Source organism: Scardinius erythrophthalmus (genome assembly GCF_964197995.2).
Source record: "Scardinius erythrophthalmus genome assembly, chromosome: 5".
Lineage (NCBI taxonomy): Eukaryota > Metazoa > Chordata > Actinopteri > Cypriniformes > Leuciscidae > Scardinius > Scardinius erythrophthalmus.
Window position 1 is genome coordinate 2,529,221 of NC_138225.1, and position 14,103 is coordinate 2,543,323.

The following is a 14,103-nucleotide window of genomic DNA, read 5'->3' on the forward strand; positions in this document are numbered from 1 at the left end:
CGGGGACTTCAGGCATACTCTCTCTCTTATGCTTTGGGACACACTTGTTCTAATCTCACACACTGTTTAGGATGGATAGTGTGAACATTGGCCTGACAAATCCTAGTGAAGACAAACTAAAGTCCTGCTGTAAGTGCTTTGCCGGTTTGTCTTGACAGGGGTCCATTAAGATGCATCTGCAGAGATCTCCACTTCTCTACGCCGACCGGCACCCGGCGCACAAGGCCGATGTGGTGACCGGATTCAACCAGATCTTGCTGGAGAAAACCTGACAGGACTTCTCATCTCCTCCTCATGCTGCTAAAAGCTTTCATGCAATCAGTGCACCTTTGAAATACACTACATTAAAGGGTTAGGTCACCCTAAAATGAAGATTCTGTCAGTAATGACTCTCCCTCATGTTGTTCAACCCTGTGAGACTCTCGTTCATCTTCACAACACAAATTAAGATTTTTTTGATTAAATCTGAGAGCTGTCTCACTCCTCCATAGGCTCACTATTGGCCAGCATCACACACATGACCAGCATCAGCCAATAGTGAGCCTCCGTTCTGACGTACATCCCAGAAGCGCTGCGCTGTTACACTACGTGAACTCACTCAGAGACACACAGAAGAACATGAAGAGTTGAATAAAGTCATTATTTTTGTTAGTTTTTTGTGCACAGAAAGTATTCTCGTCGCTTGATAACCTTAAGGTTGAGCCACTGTAGTCTCTTGGACTATTTTAAACATTTTCTGTACTAACTTTCTGGACCGGCAAGTTTCAATAACAGAGAAGCCTATGGAGGAGTGAGACAGCTCTCAGATTTAATCACAAATATCTTCATTTGTGTTCTGAAGATGAACGAGAGTCTGACGGGGTTGAACAACATGAGGGAGAGTCATTACTGACAGAATCTTCATTTTTGGGTGACCTAACCCTTGAAGTGATATTAAACATTTAGCTGCCTTATTGTTAGTGCAATTCAGCGTTTAGTTGTATTTACTCTCAGCATGAAGTGCCTTTTAATTGTCCTGCGTGTTTAATCAGTCCTGTAGAGCGTTTTATAACTATTAGTTTAACAAAGCTTTTATTTTATACTAGCATTTTCTGTTATGATTTAAATAATGTCTCTTGCACAGCTTGAAAGTAATATTTATACCGTAAATATATGAAGTGATCTATTTTATAGATAAGAATTTATTCATAATGTGCTGCTGATGTATCCCAAATCCTGGTATTTAATTTGATTTGTATTAAAGTCCCGTTAAAACTCTTCTCTGATCACCAAAATTACATATTTAAACTTTTTTTTTTTCCCCGTGAAAATTATTTCTTCATGCCTTAAAATAGCTTGAATGTAACTCGACACCCTTGCTTCATTTAGTATCCACGGATTAATGAATATGCTAATTAGCCCCGCCTCCACTCACTCACTCAGCTCAAATTACCTGATCCACCGGGGGTCTTTAATATCAGTATTGTACAAACTGATAACATAATAGGTTTTAAAGGGGCTATATGTAAGAATTTTCATGGAATAATCATTTTTATTGCCAATGTATGAACAGCTTGTAACAAAACTTAAAAACGGGACCTTCCCAGACTTCCTAGCGGATTTTTATGCTTAAGACTCGGGACGTTTTTGGCGGGAAAATCGCAGATGTGTGTTTTCCACACGCTCCCGAGAGCCTCTCTTCTGTTCGCTGACACATGAAACTAATGCTTATACAATGTTCAGGATAATGCTGAAAGAGCCGTTCTGGACTGTAATGTTAATGTGTCGTGTGAAGAAAAGAGATTCATTCAAACTACAGTCTCACATAGTCAGATCTATATAGTCTATAGTCTCAGATATACTTTATAATCTAACTATCATAACAGTGTGATTTTAATGAGCTCATCTGTCGAGAACATCTCCACATCTCTATGATCAGACGCTTTCTGAACTGATGTTTCTCATTTCTGTGTGTGTTTATTGTGTTATTGAGAGGAAAGAGCAGCACATATTCACATATTCATCTACACGTCGCTCTCAGCAGTGGACGGCGTCGGGATATTCGTTAACAGTAAATCACTGCTAAGGTATTTCCAACTTCTAAGCGGAGACTTGAAATCACGCTCAGTCTCTTGTGCGTTACGTGATCTCGAGTGCGAAGCTGCTGCAGTTTCACTTCACGGCCACTGGAGTCGCTAATAATAAGAGTTTCTCAATTCTACATAGAGCACCTTTAAAACATGTTACAATGATATTATTTAAAATAGAATATAATAACTGAGATGATGGAGAACATAGTATTGATAAACACAAGTTTTGTACACTTTGCATGATATCTTTTTTTTTATTAATTGCACAATGTAAGACATGAAACACTACATGATAAGATACTGGGAAAAGCTGTAGTTTGGGCATTGCTGTTGATGCTCTTACCAAAGCAAACTGAATTAATGTACTATTTGCATATGTATTTGTAGTTTTCTTAATTTTGTCAGATTTACTTAACACACCGACTGCACACACACAACACAACATTCCTCCTTAAATCAAAGGTGTTTTTGGTTATGAAATATGTGCAGTTATTACCAAAAATATTCAATATTTGTAATCTCAGGGCATTAATCAACAAAACGTGTGACTATAAAACAGGTATCTTTTGTTTGTGCTCAGGTACTGCTTTAACAAACCAATCAAACACTTTGTCAAACTTTGATAATTCAAATAAAAATGTTTTTGGCTTCTTTATGAACATTTATTAATTATACAAGGCATGATGGTGTGTAATAAATGACTGGATGCAGTATTGCATGCGTGACAACAATATGTTGAGAAAACATGCATATTCAACAAATATTTCTTAAAACTAAAGGTTGAGAGCTATTTGAGTCTATTTGTCAGACATAAGTCTAAATTACTCATTACTCTGATTGTTTGTATTCAAAAGATATTTGTTTAATACATAAACATTTGTGCACAAAAACCAATGGACTGACTTGTTGCATGTTGTTCATTAGCCATATGTGACAGTTCAATAAAATCAGTATTCGTCATCAACGCTCTCTGTTTGTGTAGGTTCAATGATTTTTAAGCACTGATCAGCAAACTCCACGAACAGCGGCTCCTGCATGGCGTCTTTCATGGCTTTGGCTTTATTTCCAGCCGAGTCGACGGACATCATTAGCTGTCGGAGATGAGGATTCCTCAACAGATCCTTCAGCGCCTCTGAATCTCCTGTGTGAAGGAGAAACATCTGTGAAACTGCCTCACAAACAGCACTGAAAGGGTTAGTTCATCCAAGCTCACTATTGGCCAGCATCACACACATGACCAGCGTCGGCCAATAGTGAGCCTCCGTTCTGACGCACACCCCAGAAGCGCTGCGTTGTTACACTACGTGAACTCACTCAGAGAGACAGAAGAACATGAAGAGTTGAATAAAGTCGTTATTTTAGTTTGTTTTCGCGCACAAAGTATTCTCGTCGCCTGATTAACTTAAGGTTGAGCCACTGTGTTTGCGTTTAAAGACCTAATAAAATATTTCAACTCAGATCAATATTTCCTCATCACCGTATCGGGGGTTTATGTAAGGGTTAATGCCCTTTGAGGTGGACACCTCGTCAGGCAGTAACCCGCTTATATACCACGGTCACTTTCCAAATAACACATTTTTAAAACATTAGTTTATATTTTAATTAGTTTTACAATCGAAATCTAAAGTTTTTACAAACAATAACTTGGTTTCCCTGGTTACGCCAAACGGTTTATTTACTAGGTGTCCTCTATCACTTTTTAATGGACACCCTGCAGCCAATCAGAATCGAGTATTCACCCAGACCATGGTATAATCTGAGTAATCTAATCTATAATTATTACATGGCTTGGTTGAATTCTAATGTAGAATGCGGTGTGTTATTTCTTGATAACAAACCGTTGCTAAGTATAACACACCGTTGCCATGATAAACAGCGTTGCTATGGACGCAGGATTCTAAACGTTCTAAGACGGAATGGACTATTTTCTTTAGCGGAAGCAATAAACTCCTTTTTAAATCAATATTTTGTGTTAAATTATTGATTTATTTGGTGGGTAGCCATGTAATAAGCAGATAATGTAGAGCGAGGCGGGTGTTATAGTGAAGACAACCCCTTCAGGATTCAAGCTCCGCTTCGCATCGGGTCCTGATCAGCCTGTCGGGGGTGTGTTCGCTATAACAACCGCCTCGCTCTACATTATCCCTCACATAATAACCATCTGGATGAATATTATCCCTTACATACCGAGCTGCTGAAGTTTCTGTAACGGCACTTTGTCAGTCTGACTGTCTTCATCAAGGAGATCCTCAACAATCCACGGCTGTTCGGCTGAAATCAAACAGTCAAACCATCTCAGCGTTATCACATCAGTTGATATTTGACTGGTTTTGTCCGTCCTTCTGTTAGACTGTCTCACACATGAGTTATGTTGAATATCTGTCAGCTGTTAAATTTAACTACACAATTAGATAATACCAGTTTAGCTCAACCAATCACCAAGCAATGCTTCATTTTGTTCAGTCTGTGTGTAAAAAGAGCATTAGCAATTAAAGAAAACACACTTGAGAAAAACATGGTCAGGTCAAAGAGTCTGAATCATTTTTGGTCTCAAATTTTTATACATTTTACTGGTAGTCCCTGAATGAAGAATTTTTGGGTATAATATGTCAGTTTACTTTATTTTGCTCTCCTCACTCACATAAATGAGCTATAGTGTCCTGCACACACTAGTAAAAAAAATTACAAAATGATATCTGGTGTCTGAATAATTTTTGGGTTGACTATATGAAGAGCTCTTTTCCAAAACGGGATAAACGCCATTTTTAAAAAAAAAGAGTTTGTCATGTCATTTTGCTGTGTACTGGACCTATTCACTGCTCCATCAACGTTTCATGACAAATCGCTATATTTACTTGTTTAAAATGTACTGCAAGATGCAGTTTCTTTCCAAAACGAGATAAGCGCCAAACCTATTTTTAGCCTAAACGGGATATATCCTCTCAACCAATCAGAATTCGGTGAGCGTTCTATGCAATCCAAATAGGCGGCGATCTGAACAGAGGTTTGTTACTTTGTTTATGTTCATTCATTCCTCAAAATGAGTGCTTTAAACTGTAGTAACACTTTTGATGGCCTTGATGAGCCAGTGAGACCTACACCTTGGGGTAGAAAACGCAGACTGGACAAAAAAAATCACAAAAAACAACAAAAAAAGAAGGTTCGTCACTCGGGTGGCGCGTTAATACCAACAGTGTCAACACAAAGCTGCCGCCAAAGGTTTCTGTCAGGCCGAGAGGCTGTCGCCGGCCGATCTGATGGTAAATTTCAACTATTTTTATGAATAACAAAACAAGGTTGACCAGGACCAGGGCATACTTCATCTCCTGGACATCACGCAAGTGACAAGGAAGCGCCCGAAAGTCCAGGACATTAACAAACAAAAAGACCGGAACGTATCTGTTAAGTACAGTCTTTTGTGCAACAGACATCCGGAGAATGTGCACGTTTGCAAGGCGACCTTCATAAAAGTGTTTGGTGAGTACAACTTTCGTTTCAGAATTGACTAGTATAATACTGTTTTGTAGGTTTCCCCCTCGCGATAAAGAGATTTTCCTGTAAAGAAGCCTGCTAACGTGACATTAAAAGTACTGAATAGTTCTAATAGCCTAATAGCCTAAATGTGTTACTAAATGATTTGAATGTATTTTTAACATTGTTGTATTTAAGGACTGGTATTTGTATGTGTGTTATTTTTAAATTATTTGTTTTATGTGGTGGACAATATTAGAACATGTCACTGGAAATATGTATTTTATTTTTACTATTTATTTGATTTTATTTTACTATTTCTTTTATTTGGCTTTTATTTATTTCATGCATTTGCACTTATTTAATTTATATTCATTTATACTATGAGTACCTGATTATATGTTGCATGTTCTCTGGTTTGTTTTTTAAAAGACAAACCATCATTTTTTTTTTTCAAAAATTGATGGATTTATAGCGTTTTGAAAAATAAATAAATAAACTTTGAATTTATCATCAACAATATTGTTGTTTGATTTAATAATCATTGTTCAACGTGTTCAGACTGAGCCAAAAAAAAAAACATTTTAATTAGGATAAATTGAATATTCACAAAATGTGTGGGTCTAGGTAAAAAATGTAATTTTCCTGAAAACTACTGAAATGGATTTATCCCGTTTTGGAAAAGAGCTCCTCATATATATATCATGTTGTAAATGTAATATGGCTGTTGATTTTAGTATCTATAACGTGTGTGTGGATCAGTCACTCACCGCTGCTCACTGGAGTCGGGCTGATGGAGGCCGGATCGGGTTCTTTAACTGGGTGACATGAATCTATCAGAGCAAAGAGAAATAAAGGCTTACATTGACTTGTTTTTTATGTACACGTATAAGACAAAATAACTAATTATAACTAGACGAGTGAAGTTTGATGACAAACTTTGATGTTGGCTGGACAAAGTCTGGTCTGAAAGTTTAAAATACCTTCGAAAAGCACATTGCTAGAATGATTTAACATTTTGCAATCAGCAAGCATAATTTAACACATTGGTAACATGTTAGCATGTTGCTAGCATGATTTAACAATGCAACAATTTGTTAGCATGTTGTTAGCATTATTTAACATGTTGCTTAACACGTTGCAAGCTTAATTTGGCACATCGTTAGCATGTCATATCATTGCTAGCATGAATTAACACGTTGATAGGATGTTGCTAACATAATTTAAAGTCCCCATGTAGTCAATTATTTTATCCCTTAAAACTCATCTTTGATCACCAAAATTACATGTAAACGTTTATTTTTTCTTCATATCTTAAAATATCTTGAATGTAACTCGACACCCTTGCCTTATTTAAATTAGTATACGCTGTTCTATGAATATGCAAATGAGCCCCGCCTCCACTCACTCACTCAGCTCAGACATCCGCTGGTTGACGATCACACGTTGATCTGATTGGTTACAAGGTAGTTTGTGACGTCAGAAACACCAGCGATTTCAAAGCGTGTTTTCGAGACTGTCTTTGGTTCACTGCAGTTTTAAGGAGGAAATACTCAGTAATGCTGTCGACTTATGAATTTACACATGGTTTGTCTTTAAGCAGATTAAAAACACCACATAGACACAAACAACATTAAAAGCTTGATTATTTGACCACAGGGGGACTTTAATACATTTCTATCATGTTTTAGTATGCTGTCCTAGGGTAGTCGTCAAGCTTTGCTAGTGATAGACAGCTTAAGTTAAAAATAAGTCTTTTGGTACAAAAGTTTTGACTCCCTCAATGAAAGTCTCAAGAAGAAGAAATAAAGATTGGATCAGTATATCAGCTTTATCTAGCCAACATAATTTCTAACAACAATTGCATTTGTAGTAACAGTAACATTATAATGTTAATGCTAATAATAATGCATTATTATTTTATTAAATTAATGATAAATCAGTACAGCATACTTGCAACGCCAAGCTCATAGGTTTGATTCCCAGAGAACTTCAAGTCTTTTAGATAAAAGCATCTGCCAAATACATAAATGTGAATATTTATAAATAGAATAGTGGACGTACCATCATCTTTGTGTCTTTTAAAGCAACTCACTGAACAACTAGAAGAAAAAGAAAGTGTTATTTAACAATGATTGTAGTGTCTAAAAAGCAAAAGTTATTGATAAACAATCGAACATGAATACATGACTTACTATCTGATTCTGCATGCCGGACATCTGTATTTAGGAACATGTTCGCTGCAAACTCCACACAGCTGCATGACTGATCTCTTAAAACGAAATAAAACAACGTAGATGATGTTATGTAGTCTGTAGTTACTGGAACCACGTGTTTGTGTTGTTGACAGCGCGTGGGACTTTTAACTCATTTCCTGTAGGGAACACTTCCGGTGTAGAGAGCTGAGGTCACGGTGTCCTTCCCCACGTGTGTGTGTGTGACTGTCAGTGTGATCAGCGGTCAGCAGCGCGAGCGAGCATCTCTCAGAAGAACCGAAGTCATGTTGAAGTCTGTGAGTCGCGCGGTTCAGCTCGCGGCGCGTCTGTCCTGCAGGAGCTCCGCGTCGCCCGCGTCCGCCATCAGCCCCGCGCCGCGTCTCAGCAGAACCTTCAGCCGGTCCATCTGGAGCCTGAGCGGCAGCAGCGGCGCGTCGTCAGGGTCCAGGCCGAGGCTCCTCACTGCGACGCGGGCGCTGCCGACGCTGTCCTGCGGCTGCGGGAGTCTGCACACCGAGGGTAAGCGCCCCAGTAGCGGCACACTTCACCAATTATCCGTGTAAAGCTCGTTTCTGTGGGATATGTGGAGAAGCTAACTCTAAAAGTGTTACTTTTACTATATCTAATAACTTAATCGGTCAGAGAGGAGAAACAAGACATAAGTATCAGGGTTATTTTAGTTAACCGAACCACAAAACAAGTTCGTTTCTTGAAATAAAATAAACGTCTATTGAAATAAAATATTAAAAACCTATTTCAGCTATAAGGCGACTTTTCTCATTTATTCTAATTTATTTAGTTTAATTAAATAAACACTAATGAACTATGGAAGCTTGTGTCCACCTCTGAATAAAAAATAATAAAAAGGTTATTATTACTAATTTTTATAACGCAGTTCTTGCTTTTTTTCCCCGCAATTGTGAGTTTATATATCTCAATTCTGACTTTTCTCAGAATTGCGTAATAGCAACTCGCAATTGCGTGTTATAAAGTCAGATGTATAAAAACTCGCAGTTCTGAGAAAAAAGTTATTTTCCCCCTCAGAATTTGACTTTACAATGCGAGTTTATATTTCACTATTGTGAGTTTGTATTACACAATTGTAAGTCAGAATTCTGAGATTTAAACTCGCAATTGCGAGAAAAAAAAAGTCAGACTGTGAGATATAGACAAAATTTGGAGAAATAGTCTGAATCGTCAGAAACAAACTTGCAGTTGTGAGGAAAAAAAGTAAAAAATTGCAATTCTGAGAAAAAAGTCAGGATTCTAGGAAAAGTCAGAAGTGCAAGGAAAAAAGTCGTAATTGTGAGAAAAGTCAGAATTGCGAGAAAAGTCAGAATTTCAAGATATAATTTAAGAATTGCGAGAAAAAAGTAATTACGAGATTAAAAACTCAATTGTGAGAGATAAGTCAAAATTGTGAAATATAAACTCAGTTGCGAAAAAAGTAAGAATTGAAAGATAAATTCACAATTACGAGAAAATAAATTCAGAATTACGAGAAAATAAGTCCGAATTGCAAGAAAAAAAGTCAGAATTTCGGGAAAAAAGTCAGAATTGCGAGAAAGTCAGAATTGTGAAATATATATTCGCGATTGGGAGAAAAAAAGTCAGAATTGTGAGATAGTCGCAATTACAATTTTTTATTCTATGGTGGAAACATGCCTCCATAATAAACACTATAGAGCTATTTAAAAAAAAAAAACTAACTAAAGTTTAAATGAAAACAGAAAATAACTCCTAATTCAAATATAAAGTTACAAGATTAATTAGAATATTCCGTGATATTAAAGGTGATGTCATATCCTGCAATATTTGCATATGTGTCATCAGAGCATGGCAACAGGAGGCCTTGAGATTGACTGACAGGCGCCAGGAGACGAACGACAACACGTCACATTAACCGGCCAATGAGATCTCATGATTCATCACTAGTGTTGTTAGTAAATCATGCATGTGTGTGTCTTTATTCTCCAGGCGATAAAGCGTTTGCAGAGTTTCTCACGGATGAAATCAAAGAAGAAAAGAAGATCCAGAAGAACACGAGTCTTCCTAAAATGTCCGGCGGGTGGGAGCTGGAGCTGAACGGCACAGAGGCGAAACTCATCCGCTCGCTGGCCGGAGAGAAGTACGCTGGTGTTTCATTCAGACAATCAGATTAATATGTTAATTCAAAGAAGTGTGTAATGTTGCTGTGTGATCATGAAGAAGCTCTTAGTTCTTCTCTATATCAGTGTCAGTGTTCCTGAACTCCTGAAACGCCTCCATTGTAGACTTGAGTTTCTTCCGGGAACGAACACATCTCAATATTCCTCATTTAAATAATTAATGTGCAGAATAAAGGGGCGGGGCCTGGTTGAGTTAAGTTAGTAGTGTGTTAAACTGGTGGTTATGGAAAGGGGCGGGACATTTCCCAAACACTGCTCCAGCCGACCAATCAGAGCACAGTGTGCTTTCAGAAGGAGGGGCTTCATAGAGACAGGAAGTAAACAGAGCGTTACTGACAGACTGGGAAGAGAGGAGCTGCAACAATGGAGAATATGAGGAAAATAATCAACATTCAAGCAGGAAAACCTGTTCTAGGAGAGCCTGAAAACAAGAAGACTTTAAAAAAAGGGAAAATAGATTGAGCTGTATTGAGCAGATTTATAAAGTGTCATCTGCAGAGCTTTTATGATCGTTCGTGTCCTCCTCTGTAATAATACATCACGTGTGTGTTTGACAGAGTCACCGTCACGTTCAATGTGAACAACAGCATCCCGCCACAGCTGGAGGAAGAGCACGAGCAAACACAGAAGGGTCAGGAGGAAGAGGTATCGTCACGTTCATGCAGGAGAGCAGTGCAGCCGGGGAAACTGGGATACCTAGCTCCCTAAATCCCTCAAACTGTTCAAGTCGTTGCCATTTTAATTGTTGTTATGTGATGTTACAGTAGTGAAGTGGAGATTTTAGAAAATAAAGGTTACAACATAAAATCACAAGTTCAACATTTTCTATATGAAGTCAGAATTGCGAGATATGAGCACAAATTTGAGAAAAGGTCAGATTTGCGAGAGAAAAATTCAGAATTGCGAGGTAAAAAGTCGCAATTGTGTAAAGAAAGTCAGAATTGCAAGGTAAAAAGTCGTAATTGCAAGGAAAATAGTCAGAATTGCGAGGTAAAACGTTGCAATTCCGGAAAAAGTCAGAATTCTAAGAAAGAAATCAGAATTGCGAGATAAAAGCACAATTTTGAGAAATAGTCAGAATTGCAAGGTGTAAAAGTCAGATTTGCGAGTTAAAACGTCGCAATTGTGTAAAGAAAGTCAGAATTGCAAGGTAAAAGTCATAATTGCGAGGAAAAAAGTCAGAATTGTGAGATATAAGCATATTTTTGAGAAAAAGTCAGAATTGTTAGAAACACTCATTGTGAGGAAAAAAGTAAGAATTGCGAGGTAAAACATCGCAAATGCAGAAAAAAGTCAGAATTCTACGAAAAAAGTTGCGAGATAAAAGCACAATTTTAAGGAATAGGCAGAATTGTGAACAACAAAGTCAGTTGCGAAATTGCGAAAAACAAAATTTGAAATAAGTTAGAATTGTGAACGACAAAGTCAGAATCGCAATTCTGAGAAAACTGTCAGAATTATGAGGTAAAAAAAAAAATCGCAATTGCGAAAAAATTCTAAGTTCAGAATTGTAAAATATAAACTCTAATATAAACTGCGGGAAAAAAGTCAGAATCGCAATTCTAAGAAAAAGTCAGAATTGCGAGAAAAAAAGTTAAAACATTTTTTTTTTTTTTTTACTTCACATTTTTTGCCTGATAAAATATTTCCAGCTTGGCATACCTATAAAAATGTATATTCAGTATTACAATGCCCGTGGAGTTAATTTCCATATTCTAGAAATCACACTTTTAAAATCAGGCCCACTGGTTGGACGAGAGTTGTTGAGGCGGTGAATTAAAATCAGAAATAATATCTTGATTTTCAGTCGTTCTAGATGATTTTAATGCTTGTTTAGTCTTACGCTGCAGAATTGAGCGGCTCGACTAGCTTGTTTCTGATGCATCTTTCCTGTGTGTTTTAGCCTGACATCGTCTCGACGCCCAATTTCGTGGTTGAGGTGACCAAACAGGGCACGAATAATTCACTAGTGTTCGACTGTCATTTCCCCGAGGACGAGGTGGGTTTCATTCCTCTTCGTCTGTCGCACAGAGCGTTCACAATCAAAAGACGTGTGTTTTCTCATTCATCTCACTGGATCTCATATGTGCACAGACCAGTCACGGTGACGGCGAGGAGGAGAGCGACATCTTCTCCATCCGAGAGGTCAGTTTCCAGCCCGAGGGCGACACGGACTGGAAGGAAACCAGTTACACGCTCAACACAGACTCTCTGGACTGGGTTAGTCAAGTCTTCGTTTCTCTAGCGCTTCACACACTGCAGATCGTTTCTGAAAATAAGTCAATGTTGCAAAGTAACAAATAAAGTTTCAGCTGTAGTGTAATTATTCAGTTCAATAACAGTTCATCAATAATTATGAAATTAATTTGAATTTGGATCTGTCATTTTCTTTCACACCGCTAGAGGGCGCATGATGTATTTATGTTGTCAAGTTGGCACAGAGTTGCTTTATTTTTCCCATAGGGATTTAAAAAAAAGTCTTGTTAAAGTGTTATAAGCCATGAACCAAACCTATCAGCAACGAGGAGAATCACAACACTACTAACTTTGAGGTCAAACTAAATGTTTTTGAAAATCTGACAAATACACAGTTTTAAGACTGTGAACTTACCAGCTTTAGTGAGGAAAAGAACGACAATCCCACGAATCACTGTGAACCGCATAATCGAGTTAAAAAAGGAGAAATATAAAACTATTCATTTACAAATGTTGATATTTATATATATATATATACCAACATTTGAGTATTTTGAGAGTGTAGAGAGATCGACTATATTCGCAGTGCTTCATGGGAGTGGGCGGAGTTATTTTGCTTGTTTCGATTCTGATTGGTGGAATTTTCTGTGCAGCATCATGGGTAATGTAGTTTTTCACCACAAATTCGGTTTTAGTTCTCGTTAAAAATAAAGTTTTACTCCCAGAACCCAACTCTTATTAAATGGATTTTGTAAACAGTGCATAAAATAGCTTTTTTTTGGTGGTTGTTGTTTGTTTTTGACCAAAGAAACAGACAATAAATGGATTGGAATATCTAACTTTGTTCAAATGGTTATTGCATTTTATATTTAATCTGTTTATGAAACAAAACCAACGATCTAAAAATGAGACACATTCACAGCGACAAACATAGCGCACAAAATAATGACGACGTGTAGCTGTGAGTTTGTCCTGTTTTTAGATCGTTGGTTTTGTTTCCTAAACGGATTAAATATAAAATGCAATATTCATACCTTTGAACAAAGTTAGATATTCCAATCCATTTAGACTGCTTTAGAAAGATTCATGATGTAAAAATAGGACGAATTCACGGCTAATTCAGAATCAGCGCACAAAACGGCGATCGTAAGAAAGGTAGAAGATCGAGACATAATCCATGCAAGTTCACAGATGAGAATGTTTAACAGACTCCACTGGCCGATCATATAAACGCACGCCTGTGACCTCTGACCCCTCAGGCCCTGTACGATCATCTGATGGACTTCCTGGCGGACCGCGGCGTGGACAACACGTTTGCGGACGAGCTGATGGAGATGAGCACGGCGCTGGAGCATCAGGAGTACATCAAGTTCCTGGAGAATCTCAGCACTTTCGTCAAATGCAAATAATCTCTGTGAAGCTTCTGATGACACAATGAAGATGAAGAACAGTTTTGTATTTAATTTTATAACATTTTTTCAAGTTATGTGCACACCGGTTCAGATGTCAGATGGCTTTACAGGTCGAGAATGTGAACTAAACAATTATGAGAAATAAAACTGAGGGGAAATATGGAGCCGTTTGTCCTGCTTTACTTTCTAATATAATATAAGTGTTGCTAAAAGGCAAAAAAAAAGATTCTCATTAATGTAATGGTTTAGCTGGATAAATGTTCAGAGTTAATTTGACTTCCTGAAGAGTGACATTTACATTTATGCATTTAGCAGATGATTTTATCCAAAGCGTCTTACAAAAGAAAACAGTAATGCATCAAAAAACCAACAATATTAGTAATATTCAGTGCCAGGTTTATTACACAACTAGATTAGGAGAAATCGGCATGAAGCATGCAGGACTTCCTGTGACTAAACATTGAAAGATGTTATTTTTTATGGTTCATAGTGCAGAAATAACACACTTTATGATGAAGTAACAAATGTTTTGTTGAATTTGCCTGCAATGTGTAACAGAATCAATCTCACA

At 37.5% G+C, this 14,103-nt stretch overlaps 3 protein-coding genes across 3 annotated transcripts in view; 2 read left to right on the forward strand and 1 right to left on the reverse strand.

Annotated features, from left to right (window-relative positions):
* The window catches only part of myo19 (myosin XIX), a 40,512-nt gene extending 40,088 nt beyond the window's left edge, over positions 1 to 424 (forward strand). Inside the window, exon 23 of the mRNA XM_081366259.1 lies at positions 159 to 424. Within this exon, the coding sequence (XP_081222385.1) occupies positions 159 to 272 (114 nt within the window). The 3' untranslated portion in view covers positions 273 to 424. The remainder of the gene's footprint in view (positions 1 to 158) is intronic.
* A 526-nt stretch (positions 425 to 950) lies between these two features.
* znhit3 (zinc finger, HIT-type containing 3) lies at positions 951 to 7,940 on the reverse strand. The gene is made up of 5 exons (XM_081366263.1): positions 7,736 to 7,940; positions 7,605 to 7,642; positions 6,311 to 6,373; positions 4,257 to 4,340; positions 951 to 3,210 (listed from the first exon to the last, which is right to left on the reverse strand). Exons 1-5 carry the CDS (start codon positions 7,801 to 7,803, stop codon positions 3,017 to 3,019), a joined length of 447 nt encoding a protein of 148 aa, XP_081222389.1. The 5' UTR covers positions 7,804 to 7,940; the 3' UTR covers positions 951 to 3,016.
* c1qbp (complement component 1, q subcomponent binding protein) lies at positions 7,941 to 13,696 on the forward strand. Its single transcript, XM_081366260.1, has 6 exons — positions 7,941 to 8,275; positions 9,734 to 9,884; positions 10,482 to 10,569; positions 11,828 to 11,923; positions 12,019 to 12,144; positions 13,380 to 13,696. The coding sequence occupies exons 1-6, from the start codon at positions 8,041 to 8,043 to the stop codon at positions 13,527 to 13,529; spliced, it is 846 nt and encodes a 281-aa protein (XP_081222386.1). The 5' UTR covers positions 7,941 to 8,040; the 3' UTR covers positions 13,530 to 13,696.
* Positions 13,697 to 14,103: the final 407 nt, after the last annotated feature.